The sequence below is a fragment of the Lagopus leucura genome, unplaced genomic scaffold (assembly GCF_019238085.1).
Source record: "Lagopus leucura isolate 7727_CA_CO unplaced genomic scaffold, USGS_WTPT01 Super-Scaffold_760, whole genome shotgun sequence".
NCBI lineage: Eukaryota > Metazoa > Chordata > Aves > Galliformes > Phasianidae > Lagopus > Lagopus leucura.
Genome location: NW_024962257.1, coordinates 60462 through 78051, shown reverse-complemented (window position 1 = coordinate 78051; position 17590 = coordinate 60462). Strand labels below are relative to the sequence as shown.

General features: G+C 39.2%; 2 protein-coding genes across 2 annotated transcripts; both read left to right on the top strand.

The window, feature by feature from the left end:
* Nucleotides 1–4022: 4022 nt before the first annotated feature.
* RSL1D1 (ribosomal L1 domain containing 1) lies at nt 4023–10935 on the top strand. Its single transcript, XM_042864791.1, has 9 exons — nt 4023–4107; nt 4204–4343; nt 4560–4698; nt 5288–5436; nt 5576–5677; nt 6250–6343; nt 6432–6560; nt 7318–7521; nt 9244–10935. The coding sequence occupies exons 1-9, from the start codon at nt 4072–4074 to the stop codon at nt 9574–9576; spliced, it is 1326 nt and encodes a 441-aa protein (XP_042720725.1). The 5' UTR covers nt 4023–4071; the 3' UTR covers nt 9577–10935.
* A 1742-nt stretch (nt 10936–12677) lies between these two features.
* LOC122176165 (transmembrane protein 238-like) lies at nt 12678–16120 on the top strand. The gene is made up of 2 exons (XM_042864478.1): nt 12678–13075; nt 15369–16120. The coding sequence occupies exons 1-2, from the start codon at nt 12678–12680 to the stop codon at nt 15376–15378; spliced, it is 408 nt and encodes a 135-aa protein (XP_042720412.1). The 3' UTR covers nt 15379–16120.
* Nucleotides 16121–17590: the final 1470 nt, after the last annotated feature.

The following is a 17590-nucleotide window of genomic DNA, read 5'->3' as shown; positions in this document are numbered from 1 at the left end:
AGCTACAGGCAACCCTAGGACTACTGCCACTGCAGCTTTGCTATTATCTGTGATACCAGCAGAGTATTCCTGGGTTCTGGGCTGTAACTTATACCAGCAAAACTGTGATGGAGTTTCGGAAGGAAGGAAGGAAGGATTCTAGTTTTTTCCCCCAGTACAATTGCATTTACACAGCACCTTTCTGTGCGGTGCTCATCAGGATTGCAGCAATTTTCCCTGATTATTGGCCAAAGTTTATAGTATAGATATGGCTTCAATGTACAGCCATGATGTAAATTACAAAAACAAATGACAACAATGTAAATTAAGACCCTGTATGTCATTTAAATTAAAGTCTTGATATATGTAACAATTATTAAATGTTAAAGTGTGCAGCTGTACTAATTAATTTGCAACACAAAAATTACTTGTTTCTGTATCTTGCAAGAAGTAAAGGACACTAAATGGAGTGATGAGCACAGCCATCAGTTGATGAGCATAACCATTACCCATCTACCTGAAATCATTCTGGTTACCTTGGTCATCTTTGCGGACAGTTGGGAACTAATACACAAACACGTGATGGAACTGATTTCCTGAGACACTTGTTCTGGGAGTAAACTGTATTCTTAAATAGTAAGCAATTGATGATGGTATAATAGTGTTGTAAGAAAAATGGCTGCTCTAAAGAAGCTTGTCCGTGGAGATACTTGCTGATTGTGAACTTTATCCCCTTATACAAATGTTTTTCATGGCATAAAGGCCCAGCAAAGATTGCTCAATGAAGAATCTCTGGTTTAGACCAATTATGGTGCCAGTCCATACAAACTTTTAATTATGAGAAATGTGTCTTTATAAGTGTTTATTAATGAATATTACTTAAGAAAAAAGATTGTTTCCATTGTCCCAAGTATTTGATTCTGTATTACTCTGGCCTTTTTGTTCTTAATGCAGAGTGTTTAAATGATGATGTTAAAGCAGACGAAATGTACTCCAGAAGACTGTCTTCTTCCTGAACTGAAACTTAAAGGCTCTTACTTTTTCTGCTGTTTTTGTATGCCCTACAGAGGATTTGCTAAAGGAAAATATACCAACAAAACTGGAGTTACTACTGAAGATTTTATATTGTGTACCTGTTTATTTCCTTGTGTTTATTTTAACACACTACAACTGTAACAAAATCTTTCTTTTCCTCTGAAGAAATGCTAGAAAGTAGTCTAGTCTTAATATAAAATGGAAACTTATGTTAACAAAAGTGAAATCTGTTGTGCATATATGTAACTTCTAATAACAGGCTTTCATCAAAGTCTCAACTTCCAATGTAAACTGGATTTTTCTACATCTCACTTCAGTTAACTACAGAGATACAAAAAATTCTTCTGAATAAGAAAAGTAATAGATGATAGACAAACTTGGATGAAAAGAATGTACTTGAGACTGAGTTCTTGTCATTTGTTAAGCCTGTAGAACTGATAATAGGCAAAGGATTTTAACAAAAAAAACTGTACAGCTTGTGTCACGAAGACAGGTGCCTCTGTTCTCCTGAAACAGTAGTTCTTTAATAAATTGGCACGTAAGCACCCATCTAGCTGGCAGTTAATTAAATTATAGCTAGATGCTTACACAGAAGAACTCAATCTAAAGAACACTGTTTGAACTCCAGAAGTAGCAGGGGGATCCTCTTTTGAAGTCTCTTTAAGTGTACTTGTTCTTTTATTGTTTTTTTTCCTTAATTTCTGTATTCTTTGTGCTGCTTTTGTTGCAAGAAGTATACTTTATCAAGTGAGATTTAGGAATTTTACATCTGCCATCTGATAAGTTGGAGGAATACAAGTCTGGTATTGGAACTTTTGGAATGCACAGTAGAAGAACCAATCTTAAACCTCAAAGATCTGTTAGCAGCAGAAATAATTGCTGCTTGTACATCACCTTTGCCAGGACAAAGTATAAAATTAGGGTGATATAGAAATACTGTCTTATTTAGCAACATTTAAGTAATAATGTGGAATGGCTGGCAAGTAAGTAATTTTAAATCATCACATTTACATAAGTGTGACATGACTTAGAGAAAAATGCACACATTTGTAAGCAGAGACCTAAACTGACCACTACAGCAGAGCATGTTTGGTGTGCAGGGACAACATATGCAAAAGTAATATTTAATTTCCTTTAGAAATTGAATAACTGTGAATTTGCCAAACTAAAAGTGTGCCGTTCATAGTTTATACCCATTGCATGCAACTCATGTACTAAGCTGAAATTGTTCTTATCCAGGGATTAATTTATTTTTCCATGACAGCTCTGTGAACTATATTAAACACCTCTCAAGAGAAAATGGTCCTATTAAGTTGGTTAAACTGTATCTTCTGAAATTCAGTCACATCAAACTTCAAAAGTTGTGGGAAAAAATGTGTTTGGTTGACACTGAAATGTGAGAATTTTTAATTTGAGTCATTAATAATAGTAACTCAAAATAACAGTCCCTTTATCTTAATAATGCTGTACTGACTTAGTACAGTCAGGCTTCAAACACACTTCTTTCACCTCTTACAACAGCAGTCTAGCTTATTTTCAAAGAGTTACCTTTTTATGTTTTATTTTAACATCATACAAAAATATGTTGATGTTTTATTAAAACATCAGCTAAAAAAATTGCAAGGCCTGTGCAAAGATAGGAGAAAGGGTAATATAATTATCAGATTATAAAACACCACTGCCAGCATCACAGTACACATAAATCCTAGCAATGCTAAAAAGATTTTAATGTCTGCCTGATTACGTACTCTTCAAGAACTTCATACAACAACTACACAGCAACCATTTAAGGTACTTGTCCAAAAATCACACAATAGAAAGGTGAAACTTCCATTTTCAAGGATTTTTTTTCACTAGTATCAATCAGTACATGACTTATCAACAGCAACTTACGTTAAGTCAAATAGTGTGCAATCTTCTACTTCCCGTACGCCTGTGACATTACAAACCGTGAAGATGCAACTAAGCAATGCTAAAGCTGCTACCAAAGGTTGTCACCAATGCTGGAGAAGCCTCGAAGCCACTGTGAATACTACCAGCAGAGTGAAAACATTATTACGTAAAGGTGATTTTCCTGAGGAGGGTATTTTAATTCCTTTCTCTGTATACCAGCACGCTGAGCATGTAGAAAATTATGCTGATACGTGAAGAAAAAAAGCCACTAGGTGGCACAAGCATTTCACGGCTAAGCTGTTTCCAATTAGTACATTTCTAAACTGGAACAGAGATGCAGTAATTCTACTTTTACGGTTCACAGATAAGGAATAAGTGGTTTTATGTGTGATAGTCAATGGTGGCCTCAGCTGCAGTGACAAAGAAATAGTGGAATTTGAGATGCTGAGGGGTGTGAAGAAGATGAGTAGCAGAGAACAGACCCTGGACTTTAGGAGGGAGATTTTGGCAACCAGGAGGTGGGGTCTCATTAGAGGCAGCTCTGAAAGGCAAAGGTGCTCAGAAAGGCTGGCAGCAGAGCTGTGAAGACAACCCCTGCAAATTGTAATGGAAGCACTCTCTCACACTGGAAAACAAGCAAATCTATCAAGAGATTGGCTTGGCTAAATAGAGACCTTATAGCTGCATTCCAGTGCAAAACGTCAGTAATACAGGTAAAACCAGATAAAACCAAGGACAGGCTGCAAAGAAGGAACCTAGAAACGTTGCTCGGGCATGTAGGCATTGCCACAGGAGAAAAGCTCACTTAGAATTGAGGGTATCTGGGGCCATCAAGGTCAACAGCTTCTAATGCTGTGAAAGGAAATTGAGGAAGGTTCCAAGGGCTGGAGAGCAGCAAGCGTTCCACCCACTCTCAAAGATATACCAGGAGAGCAATCTAAGAGCAACAGAGCAGTGGGGTCTGAAGTAAAGATTACGCTCCGTACTCCGTCTGAAGCAGCACACCACTCCTCCTCGGACCAGCAGCGGAAAGAACCTCCCCACACCCGCCCCGCCCCTACGCGACAGAAGGCCATTGCCTGCGGAAGGGGCGGGCAGGCCGCATCGTGCCCGGAAAGAAGCAGTGCGCAGGCGCGGCGACTGCACGTGTGTGCGGGTGGAGCCATGGCGAAGGGGCAGCAGAAGCTGGAGCGTGGGCAGGTACTGAGGGGTGGCGGCTCGGCTCGGCTCGGCTCGGCTCGGCTCGGCTCGGCTCCGCTCCGCTCCGCTCCGCTCCAGCTGTTATTGTTGTTGCAGGTGAGGAAGGCGGTGGAGGCCCTTCTGGCTTTCGCGAGAAGCAAGGCTAAGGGAGACGAGCTGCTCCTCAACGAGAACGAGAGCGTGCACCTCCTGGTGACGGTCTGGAAGATCCCACGCGTGGCTCAAGTAATCAAAATGTAAGAAACGTGCCTTTGGCTCGGAAGCTGCGGGAGTTCTCGTGTTCTTTGACTAGGGAAGGAGCGCTGTGCAGGCTGTGGGCTTGGAGAGTCGGAGCGCCGCGGCCCCATTGTGGCACCTCCCGGGCTGGCTCTGAGCGCTGCCCGCCTGCAGTAGTGTAGACCTAGTTCTGTAACGCATTTTTTGCCTCCTTTCCATCTATGTTCTTATTGTAGACCGCTGCCCCACGGCATTCGAGCAGAAACAGCTGAGGTGTGCTTGTTCACAAAGGACGAACCAGATCTGTCTGCAGAACAGACAGAAAGTCTTTACAGGAAACTTCTAACCCAGAATGGAATCACGACTGTTAGCCAGGTAAGGGAGATTGATGATGCAGTGCAGTATCACTGTGTTTTTCTTGTACCAGTGAAAAGGGAAACTGCTACTTAATATTCTAAATTCAGTGGTTCCAGGTAAATCTCGCAGAAGATTTTTCTGAGTATTCAAACTGTTCGTTTTTCAAATTACAGAATTTATTCAGAATAACTTAAAATTATATCTGTAGCATTCAGGTGTAGTTGTTAGGTAAATGTTGAGTTTTGGATTCGGTATAATTGTTAGATAAATGTTAAGTATTGGATTTGAACTTTTTTAGTTACAGTGCAGAATATTCAAGCCCTTTGCAGCTGGATTGAATCACTTATACAACTCACAATAAAACAGGAAAATATTTTCTATTGCTGTATTTATCTAAGTTTAGATGTTGCTGTGTGTTCTGGTTCTGTTTGGTGATACTGTGCAAGGGATCTGTGTTGTCTGATTCTTAAAATTGAAAACCAGTGTCTTTTTTTCTATTGATTTAACGTTCTAAAACATAACTGTTAGTTAAGACAAGTTAATTATGTGCAGTTATAAGAAGTACTCACTGCTGTGTTTGCTGTGTTTTCAACTACTTTTGTTGTAGGTCATCTCCTACAAAACTCTCAAAAAAGAGTATAAACCTTTTGAAGCAAAGCGTCGCCTCCTGAACAGATTTGATCTCTTTCTATCTGATGACCGAATCAGAAGGCTCTTGCCCTCCCATCTAGGAAAACACTTCTATGAAAAGAAAAAGTTGGTCCTAAAATTTTGTCTATCCGTTTTGAATTATTATTTTTTAAAGATTTGATTGTTCTACTGAAGGTTTGCTAGTTTGCTTGATGTTTTGTTTTGTTTTTTAACTCTTATTCCCTTCACTTTTTTTTTTTTTTAGGGCACCTTTATCTGTAAACTTGAAAGCCAAAAATCTTGCTAAGGAGCTAGAAAAGCATATTCAGGGTACTGTACTACCAGTTACCAACAAAGGGTGCTGTTAGTAAGTATGAACAGCTTAATACTGTGCATGAAGAGCTATTATACCTTAACTGTAGGAATTCTGAGTTATTTCACCCATTAACTTCAACAGTGGGTCAAGGGTGATCGTTCTAGGTATGGGTCTTTTTGAACCTTAAGTTGTATAAAGAGAATCATAATTCTATTTACTAAGAAGTCATAAAGTTGGGGTTTTTTTTCTGAATAGGTAAGGAATTTCTAGGCAAGTATCACTGACAAATAGCATGTATGGTCCTAAAAAATAATTACTGTTTAATTAGCTAAAAACTCCTCCCAAAATATTGTACAAGAATTTTTTCATTTATAGTGCGTCTAAATGATCTAAACCTATCTCGGCAGTATAAGGCAGAATTGCATTTCATAATGTAGAAAACTCAGTATGTGCAACTGTTGTGACTTTTATGACAAAAGAATTCTTTAGTAGTCAGCCATCCTGTGTGAAGACCAAGATAGCTGCAGATAAGTGGGCTTTTTTCATTTTTGGGTATATTTAAGAACAAATAACTTAGTGTTTTTACTTGTCTACCTATAAATATTACTCTTTCGTACTTCCAGTACAACGCGTATAGGCCACACTGGAATGAAAGCTGATGAGATACTAGACAACATCATTGCAGCAGCTGAGGTGATTGCTAAGAAGTTACCAAAGGTACTGCGGATTCATTGGATCGAATTATGAACAACGTAGCTGAGGCCACGACAGTTCTTACATAATAGATGTTGTTTTGTGTTTGCAGAATTGGAAAAACGTGAAAGTTCTTCACCTCAAGACACTTAAATCAGTATCACTTCCAATTTTTACTGCACGAATATCCAACTTAGATGAGCTTGATAAAGAGCCGAATGTCGATAAAAAGCAAGGAGAGGTAACAATTTAAAAAAATGTAAAACTTTCCATAAAACTGTACTGGAGCCACTAGTTGTTTGGCTTCTTTTTATGCAGTATAAATCTAACTTGTTGGGTTTACAAATCTGATCAGTGGATTGAAGGCAAGTATGGCTACAAATGGGTGAGGCACTCCTGACTATGAGCACTTCCAATACACGGTAGCAAGAAATCATTGAAACTCCCCCAGGAGGTTACAAACCAAGCTGGAAATAAGCTGGTTTCTAGTCAACTCAACTGAGATTACTTCTCAGAACTTCTGCTTGAATTCATATTTGTTTATTCATATTCACTTACTGAAACTGCATTCATTAACATATACATGGATTTAGACCGTGTCGATTGTGGCATGTGAATAATTCCCACTCTTAGATATTTGTATCTTATTTTGCAGAGGATTGGTGGGGAGAACTTCATCTACATTAAAAAGTAAAAACAGCTATCCCTTTATTTTGTGTTCTGTCTGTTACATCTGTTTCTAAAACAAATTGGTAGCACATACATACATCTTGAAAACTTTAATCTTTACAGTTATATCATTTATTTATGAGTTTCCCCTATGCTGAAAGTAACACATCTTTTTTTCATATTTTACTTACGGTTGACCAGCCCAGTTCAATTGAAAAACATTTCAATTTGTTGCTAGACTTCGTTACTTTTAGACATATGAAAACAATTGTTTTATGTTTAGAAATGTTGTGGGGATTTCTCTGAATTGTACTTTAAATTAATTCTAGAAGGAAAAGAAAAAGAAACCAAAGAAGGCAGCTAAAAAGATGAATTCAAGACAAAGTACAGTGACAACTAAAAATAAGGGTGCTGCTGCTACCCAAGAGCTTGCGATAAAGGAAAAAGTAGTCCAAGAACCAGAGGAACATGCTGATGATGAAGAAATTCCACAACTGGTGCCTATGCAAATAAACGGCCTAGCTCAGCTAAAGGTAATTGTGAGTTTATTATTAAACACTCCAATTAAAACTAAATATTTTAAACCATGTAAATAATTTTTCACCATACTTTTTTAACATACTTCAAATGAACTATATTTTCTTAAAAAAATAACATGAAAGTGAGAGCTCAGTTAATGGGAGGGATGCTTTGTTTGGTTTTATTTCCTCCTGTAAAGAAAGCCAGTGTTTGTCTCTTTCTGTCTTTTCCTGAATAGCAGCCATTTAGCTTATCTAACAGGTCTGAAGTCAGAAGGAATATTAAAAATGATAGGAGCCTGATCCTTTAAAAAACTAAATAATTTATTTGATTAATTCAAAATTTCTTGTAAAAAAATAATAATAATTTATTGTCACCTACCTGTAGTGAAGAACTTGAAAAACAAATAACACCTACTCTAGAATAGTTATGTGCAACATTAATGATCACATAATATGCACTGAGAGCAGCTTGCAGTGAAACTGTACATATTTACTGCTGTCAATATTGGAGGTAATGAGGACTGCATCGCTAACATACTTGCAAAACAGCCAAACTTGCATTACTTGTGCCTAAGAAATACCCAGTGGAAAGACAATGGATGAATAAAACTGTAAGGCTTCTAAATTCAACTCAGTTAAATTATATTTGTGATTGGAGCATAGCCTTAATAGGTATCTGTTCAGAGATGTCTGAACGGATGTCTGTGCTACTGTGATTATGTACAGCCCAACATAAAAATAAAAAAATAAATCTGTTTCCTTCAAGCTGCTGTCATGCAGCTGGCCTACATCAGTTCATGTGATGCAATTGCCAGAGCCCTGGGATGCTTACAGCTGAAGCTGAGTTGGATGAATTGTTGTGAAAGCAGCTCTCTTTCATGAGGGTCGTTTGGGAATATCTCTAGGGAATACTATGCCTGATCCACACACAAAGCACAGTCACTCGGTGATATGGCTGGATTTTGAATAAGAGCTGTGCCTATCAAATCTAAGCCCTGACATGTAGCAAGCTTACTGTGATTTCAGCTCTGCCAGCAGAGTACTGACTTAGTTAGCCAAGAGGGTGAACATCCTTGTATCTGTTCCATCTATTTGCTTTGTAACTATTTTTATATTTTATGGTTTTTTTTATAAACACAGATCTAATTCTGTGTTTTGCCTTCTACTTATGGCAAGGTATGTGAGTAAATGGCTGCGGGGTGACCTCATTGCAGCCTTTCAGTACCTAAAGGGAGCCTACAAAGAGGAGGGGAATCAACTCTTTGAAAGCATTGATAACTGCAGGACAAGGGGAAATGGTTTTGAGGGAGGGAAGATTTCGGTTGCATGTCAGGGAGAGTGGTGAGGTGCTGGAACAGCTGCCCAGAGAGGTTGTGGATGCCCTGTCCCTGGAGGTGTTCAAGGCCATGTTGGATGGGGCCCTGGGCAGCCTGGTCTTGTATTAAATGTGGAGGTTGGTTGCCCTGTATGTGGCAAGGAGGTTGGAGATTCATGATCCTTGAGGTCCCTTCCAACCCTGGCCATTCTGTGACTCTGTAAATCATTTGGGCTAAGGAGTTGTGTAATTGATAGAAAGCATTTGTTCCTTATAATGGCTCTTTTAAATCTCTTCAATAACAGTAAAAATGTTTGTTATTTGTAAACGTAATGTTGCTTGGTTGTTTGCTTTTTTTTTTTTTTTTTTTTTTTTTTTTTTTTTTTTTTTTTTTTTTTTCCTGTATGTCTTAATTACAGAAAGAGGAACCAAGTCCAGAAAGAAGTGTCAATCTGGTCAATAAAACAAAAGCAACCCTTGGTAAGAGAAAGAAACAATTTCTTGCTCCAGAAACTTTGAAACAGAAAGTTACAGAAGAGCGGGCAGACTTGCAGATGTCACCAAAACAAAAAAAAACCATGCAGATCAGCACGGAAAAGGAAGAAATAAAACAGCTGGATAAGACTCCTAAAAAGCCTGAAGCAAAGTCTTTTGCTACACACAAAGCTGGCAAACTAGTACAGTCAGCCAAGAAATCTTCCAAAACACCCAAGCAAGCAGCCAAGAAAGTGTGCAGACCACAGTTGTCGTGAATGTTGCCTATCTACTGTAACGTTTTATGTAGTTGTTCAATGCTGTCTTTTCATGAATATAAAGTAACATGCCTTCTTAAGAAAAGCTGACCCTAGGAGCTTTTTCTCACTGGCTTAATGATTAATTTGTAGTTCCTTCTAATGGAAGAATAAACACATTATTTTAATTAGCTGTATTTGTTACCTTACATCTTTTCCATCTTTTTTTTAAAAAAAAAAAAAATGCAGCTGTATCTTTCAATTTAAATCTTTTGGTTTCTAAAGCTTGTTGCGTTTGAGCAACATTATTTTGGAAGGATGTCGAGCTGTATGCTTAAGTTCAGCTGCAGAACAGCTCAAAGTTATATTTTTGTTCTTACTGCACAGCCACAGTTTATGAGCTTTTTCCTCCCACCTGACTTCCACATTCTCTGTATGTTTTAGAGTTCATGCACAGGGATTTCCTTCTTCACTAAACTCCACGTTCATGTAGCAGATGTCAGTGCTTGTGATTTTCGTTAATATGGTCTTACCTGTTTAAACTACAAGCATGAATTTCTTAAAATACTGTATCTTCTTTAAACCTTATGGCTTGTCTCTCTTTACTATTTCCTACCAGTTTACAATCTTTCTTAGAATTCCTATATTCTGTTAAAGTGTTCTGTTCTACTTGGGTTTCTTCTATGCTGTTCTTCACATTTAAGAAGACAAACCTGTTTCTTTTCCCTAAACTTCATACAACAAGGATGTACTTGACTTGAAAGATCATCTTTGTTGTCACCACTGTATTTCCTTGCATTGCTTATATTCACTTTTCAAAGCTTAAAATCACTGAGGTAATTTCTAATATATTTGTGTATCAAGGGGAACAGAACTCTGGTCAATTTTAAGTTTCTAGACAGCACAGTAATGAAGTAATGGTAAACTGATTTGTTTCAATTTTTTCCATTTAAAATATGTTTTGGGCGTTATCTGTATATCTATAAAATATATTGCAAGGGCATTTGCATTTATTGTTTCTATAACTATATATATGGTAGACTTCAGTTCTTAGTCTTTTCGTTTCACCTTGTGGCTACTTGCTAGCTGTTAAATGGAGTATTAACTTTGCTTCGAGGATGTTAGACTGAAATTGAACCCCTGTTTAGGGAAATGCATTCTGTATCAGACTGCTATCTGTTGGTTGGGACAAAAAATAGTGTTCTTATATATATAATTGTAGTTCCTTCTTTAATCAACTGTTCTGTTAAGAATCTGTTAGGAAAACTTTTTTTTTTTTTTTCCAGGGAAAATGGCAAAAATAACAAATACTTATTCATTGAAAGTTCTAGACTTCAATAATCAATTACATTGTTAAAAATATATTAAATTTGAAGAGCAGAGAGAGTATACTCAGTTTGTTCTTTGTAGTACAAATTTTTGTATACATTTTTCACTTTCTAAAAGGAATTAAAGCTGGTGTAGTGGTAGCAGTGTATTGTTGCTTGTTAACAGGTACATGCTTTCACCTAAGACAGAGACTTAGGTACATTTTTTAGAACTCATTCACTATAAATGTATATATTTCTGTAGTACTGTTGTATGGGAACTACTGAGTCACGGCCTGAACCTCTGATTGATCACCTGAGGTGAGCCATGAGTCAGCCAGAGGAGCACAGGTGAAGGCAATTCACCTGTGCTGCCGGAAGGGGTGGAGCCAGGCTACCAGTGGGGAAGGATCTCACCAGATTCCTCCTGGTGTTTTGTGGTGAGCCCAGCATAAGGGTAAGCCTTTCATTTATTCTCTCTTGTTATCATAGTCCACTTCGCCTAACTCTCTTGTTTATTTTGTGATTGTAACATCTTGATATCCATTGATTATACAACTGTAGTAACTCTATTACATCTTTTGTCTCATTTACTTTGGATTGTACTTCAATATGGTGTATTTTGTTTGATGTTGCAAGAAATAACAACTGAGGCCTAGTAAACAGTACCTAGTTTAATCTTTTTTTCCTTTTGATTTCAGCTTGTCTTTCTACGGGTACCTTTTATTGAATACTGTTGGTAACACAGGCAATAAGTGAGCAAACTGCTATGATTGAAACAGAGAGTCTGGTCTTACTACAGTAAACCGATTGCAGTCTTCATCACTGTTATCCTCAGTGGCATCATTGCAACAAAGATGTAGAAGCTTCTCATGCTCTTAAGTGTGTGTCTTTCCCCTGGTCTGGTATTTGTGCTTACTAGTGGCTGCACACCATTAAGCAAGTGTTAGAAAAGCCTCCTGGGAGCATGTGCAGGAAAGCCTACACTTGCATGCAGTTATTGTGCTGTAGTGTTAGAAGGTGGAAAGATGTGTACCAGATCCTTCACTCTCACTAGGTGACCTACAACACAACGTTGCACCTTTTACAAACCAGTTTCATCTCTGTACTTGCATTCACTACTTGTTGCCTGCTTGTTACTCTGAAGCTATGTTCTGACTGCTCCTTCTAAGCCAATCTCCTCAAATGTGCTCTCTATGTGGCTTTGTCACATTTTATAACTGTTGTGAATATCCTATCCCCTATAGGCTGCTAAATCACTCACACAAGGCTGTCTGGAACGGTACAGCTACCTCCCAACAGCCTCCTTTGGGGCATGTCCATTCTGGGTAGAGGTGCTGGCACGTTTGGCTAACCAAGGCAAAACCCTTCACATCGGGTTGCATCTTGGTGCTGCCCATGCTCACCTGCACCAGGAAACGACAGCAATCAGGAAAGGTTCAAGACGCTTACAGCTGCTACCGACCATCTTCTCCAATGCCTGCACCAGCTATTCTGCCATTAAGCGAAGCGATGCTCGGGAGACCTCGCAACGGAGGTCCTTGGCAGGTGAGGGGCAGCGGCCTGAACGGGCGAAAGCCCGATTTAGGCAAAGGGCCTCCGCGAACGTGGGGCCAGCACTGTGCTGAGCGGTCAGTACCGGGGAGAAACGCCCGGCGTCTGCAGCGCCCTCGCCTCAGTGGCGGCGGGGCGCGACGCAGGCGGTTCAGGGAGGGGCGTGGCCCCGCGAGCACAGGTGAGGCCGGAGGGGGCGTGGCCTCGGCTTCCCCTTCAGGTGCGAGCGGCTCGAGGCGGCGGCGCCGTCGCTCTTCCACCATGGCAGCCCCCGGAGGTCTGGGCCGCTGCGTGGCCGCCTTCTGGCTGGCGCTGGCCTTCGACGCGGTGGGTTTGGCGGTGCTGCTGGCCGGGGTGTTCGCCGACGTGTTCTTCGCCGACTTACTAATCTACGCGGGCGGTATCGGCATCTTCCTCAGCCTCATCTGGTGGGTGTTCTGGTACGCGGGCAACCTAGAGGTGTCGCCAGAGGAGCTGCGCGACGACGTGGGGCTGGCACCGCCCAAGGGCCGTGGGGATAGCGTACTGCGGGGTTTGGTGCACGGCTTCAGCCTCCGCTTCTCTTCAGTTCTCGGCACCGCGTCTCGTTCCCGCCGCGCCGCCGACCTGGAGCTGCAGCGCCCCCGCGGCCCGCCGCGCCGCCCCGCCGACGGCAACAGGTGAGGGGGGGGGGGGGGGGGCGGTGCGGGAGGCCGGGTAGGGGCGTGTCCTGCTGGGGGCGGGCACGGCCGGAGAGAGCCGTGCAATAAAGCTGGCTTGGGTGGAAATCGGTCATTTGTGTCTGGGGACGCAGGAAATCTTCTCGCCTCGTGCTAAACTTATGGAAAGTAACAATAATGAAAACTTGTTATGTCAATCTCCATTGGTCCGTTAGGGAAAAAAAAAAAAAGGAAAAGTTGATTCTAACAATAAGGGAAATTGAAAAAGTGTCCTGAAATTGCTTACGTACAGAATCAAAGAATTGTAGGGGTTGGAAGGGACCTCTAGAGATCATTGAGTCCAACTCCCCTGCAAAGCAGGCTCCCTACAGCAGGCTAAGATGTCTCAAAATCAAACAGACCGGCACAAAGGACATCCGTGAGTCTATAGGTCCCTCTGAGATGCATCACAGAGTCTTGAGGGAATTGGCTGATGTAGTTGCCAAGCCGTTCTCAGTGATATTTGAGAAGCTGTAACAATCAGGTGAAGACCCTGATGACTGGAAAAAAGGCAGTGTCACACCTGTTTTTAAAAAGGGTGAAAAGAATAACCCTGGGAACTACTGACCTGTCAGTCTCACCTCTGTGCTAGGAAAGATCATGGAGCAGATCCTATGCTGTGGTGATAGAACGGGGGGAAATGGCTTGAAGCTTAAAGATGGTAGATTTATGTTGGCTGTAAGGAAAAAGACTTTTTTCTTACAGGAAAGTAGGATGGTGAGGCACTGGAACAGGTTGTCCAGTGTTGTGGTTGATGCCCCAGACTTTCAAGGTGAGGGTGGATCAGTGGGTGGGCAACTTGATCAAACTGCGCATTGCAGCTTGAGCCTTGTTCATTGCAGGGGAGTTGGATGAGATGACCCTTAAAGGTCCCTTTCCAACTCTAAGGATTCTATGAAATAAATCTGCATTCATGCGTGAGCATGAAGAATTTGGCATGTTGACCTTGGAAGATCTGTCATATGGCAGGGTACCAAGGCTGCAGTCTTGAACTGGTCCTGACTGCTGCTGAACTGCTGACAACAACTTGAAATGCGAGGTAACAAATAACCATAAAGCACTAGCACCCACTAGAACTCCTGTGAGGAAGGAAGCTCATGTTCTACCAACACAAAATACTCCTTTTATTGTGAACAGAAAAAAACATTGAAATGCCAGCTGGTATGCATCTTGGAGGCAGAGTTGCAACAGATAGTTCAAAACTCATAAAGAATTCATAGCTTAGCTACTTGTCACTGTGAACCTCAATCATCTGAAGAATATGGCTACTATTGAGTCTGCAGAAGCAATGTCAGAATCCAGCTTCAAGCATCATTTGAAGAATCACTAAAGCCTTGAAAACATTCCTGGTCTGTTTGTACGCATATCACATTTACTTAAGAATGAAAGTATGGAGGGGAAAGAAGTCAAATTGCTATACTTAATATACTGGCCATTACAAAAGCTTCCTGATTAATTAACTTGGAATTACATGTATAAAGAAGTCTGGACGTTAAGGGGGAGTGCAGTGAATTGCTGTTGCTTGAATAAGGAAGCTTGTTCTTTATAGAAACTCATTTAAGCGTTTTTTGTCACTTGGTTCTTGTGATTATTAGTTTTGCTGTGTTGTTTTGTTTTTTTCTTGTTCAAGGTAAGCAAAATATGCTGTTTTGATTTTGTTTCTAAAAGATATGTAGTAGAAATGGGTGAGAAATCTCAAGGTATGAAGTGAGTTATATTGAATAATGAGTAGGGTTCTTGAGTCTGAAAGGAGAAGCAGAGAATAAAATATACAAGTCCATCTGCACAGTCATAAATGGTACCAAAATGTGCATAAGGAACAATTATTTATTACCCCTCCAATGACAAAGAATGTATCAAAGAGTTGTTGCATGTTTGACATAGTGTAAAGTAACAGATAAAAAATTTACAAACTCAAAAAGCTGCAAGGAAAACAGAAGTGACATGAAGATGTTATGTTCCATCTGGACAAAACCTGGGGCAGTAATTGGAATTTGAGATAATATCTTGAGGAGACAATGTTTGCATTCTATGATCTTATGCTTTTAACATCCGTACTTGGTCACTGTTGGAGATGAGCTGTTGATATTTTTTTTGTTTGTTTGTTTTTGTATTTTTTCATGTGTGGGATCCAACTGGCTGTTAAACATGCAGAAAAGTACTTTTAAGACTGATTTCAAGGTATGATTTAGAGTTTTATATGGCTGTTTTAAGACTACTTTGGAGTAACCATTTCTTAATGTATTATTTTCAGGATCTGCTGAAGACAAGCCTGTTGAAGTTATTGCCTCTAAAAGAGGTGAAACTGCTACAATTCATGGAAGGAGAAATCTGTATTCCATGCAGTAAGATTCTTTCATATGGAATAATTTCTGCAATCACAGTGGACTTTATATGAAGTGGATGCATAGACCTATATCTCTGCCAAATGCACCTATTTCAGCGTTGGATTGGATCACATCTGGTTGTTATTTGTTTTTTTGTTTGTTTGTTTCATCATTTCAAAACTTAAAATTGACTTTCCAAGAAGTGAGAACTAAAAAGGAAACCAACCCAATCCACAGAAAAAAATAACTGCAGCATGTTATACATAATTACCTTTCATAATGACCCAGGAATGTTTGGATAAAAAGCTCTTGCACAGTGAAAAGCTTTTGCACTGTTTTTCTAAGGTCTGGAAGTTAAACTCACTGTGAATTTTATATGATGTCAGTGCAATACTTTTATTTGTAAGGGTGCTTTTAAAATAGCTGTGTAAAACTACTGGTGCAGTTATGAATGCAGAAGTTGTTGATAGTGTAAATACAAGATTTACAGTGACTCCTATGAAGTTTCATCATTATTTGGGAATAGCTTGGAATTTGAGGTTTTATAAGTACACAAGTAAAAATAGTGATGTTGGCATTCCAATTCTTTCTTCATAGTTACATGTAATGTAATATGATAAGAGGAGGCTTTTGAATTCAGTTATGATACAATAACTTTTTCTAACGCTGAAGCATTAAAAAAACTGTAGACTAAAAAGCACTCTGATGCTTTACAAAATTCTACCAAATTTATATGTAGATGCAATTGAAATTAGAAGAAGCCTGTATAAAAGATTAATATTAAAGTTAATGATACCTAAAACTCATGTATGTGATAAATTTTTGTGTTCCTCTGTTTCTGCAGTAACACAAAGAGTTTGAGACCACCATTGGCAGTTATGGTAGGCCTTGCACTTTTAATGCATGATTGTTTTTATGCTGTACCTTACTGAATACAAGAGGTGGATTTAACAAGAGTTTTTACTCAGAATACTGTGGCTGCATTTCCTCGTGAGCCCATTAAATATCTTTAAATGCTCTCTTGAAAATTACTGGACTAACTTCTACATGCATTCTATTTCTTTAAATATTTTCCAAATGCTCTCAGTCTTTTGTAAGACTGACACATAGACACTAGATGTGGGAATCTATAATTTCTTTACTAAATGCAGATGTTAGGAGTTAGAGCTGTATCCTCCTTTTAGAGAACTGCAGTGTGACACCACTATTTTTATTACAGTGGTCTGATTAAAAAACAAACAAAACCCACCTCCCTAAAACCTACATATTATGATTTCAATGTCTTTTCCAAGGCAATTTTTCATTTCTCTGTGCTGAAAAGTTATTTTTCCTGACTTACCTGTAGCTTCAATTGTTAAACTAAGTTTTGAGACGTAAAATGTCTAGTGAGTAGAGTAGCAGTTATAAATTAACCCAAAATTTGTGCAGCCATTTGTGTACTAGCTCTGATGACAGTTTTCTCTAATGTAGTGTTGCAGTTATAAATATCAAAGGAAACTGAGTAGGGCTTTAAATTTACTGCACGTTACGATTGATCTTCTATCCAGTATCAGATAGTGATTGTGATGGATGGTTGTTAGAATGTCATTTGGCTGCAGAGGGTGTTGCTCTAATTATATGAGATTCAAATGTTTACAATTATTAATAGTATGTACAATTTAATTTTAAATATAGGAGCTGGCACATAAAAAAAATAAAAATTATGTGTTCTTCATAGAGGAGTACCATGATGTTACTAATGATGTATATCTAAACAAGGAGGTAAAAAGTACTTGCTGTGGAGCAGTGGCATTATAAGCTATGATTTGAGTTTGTTGGGATTTTTTTGTTTGTTTTTATTTTTTAATATAAAATAGTTACTCTGTCATGCAGCCTATTGTTTGCATTCTGCATAACAAAGATTAATACTAAATAGAAGCTGGCAACTTGATTGTTAGCAGTTAAACATTAACAGATGTTTAGTGTTATCTTAATTTCCTGGTGTCCTTGTCAGTTGTAGCTCAATGCAGCACAAAGTCCATGCAAGGAACATTTACACTGTTGATTGCAAAGAACTTGCACACACATAGGAGTGTGTGTAATTGCATGCTTTACACAGCTTTATGTCTAGATTCCCTCAGACCTAAAGGCCAGTCTCTGGCTGTTCAAA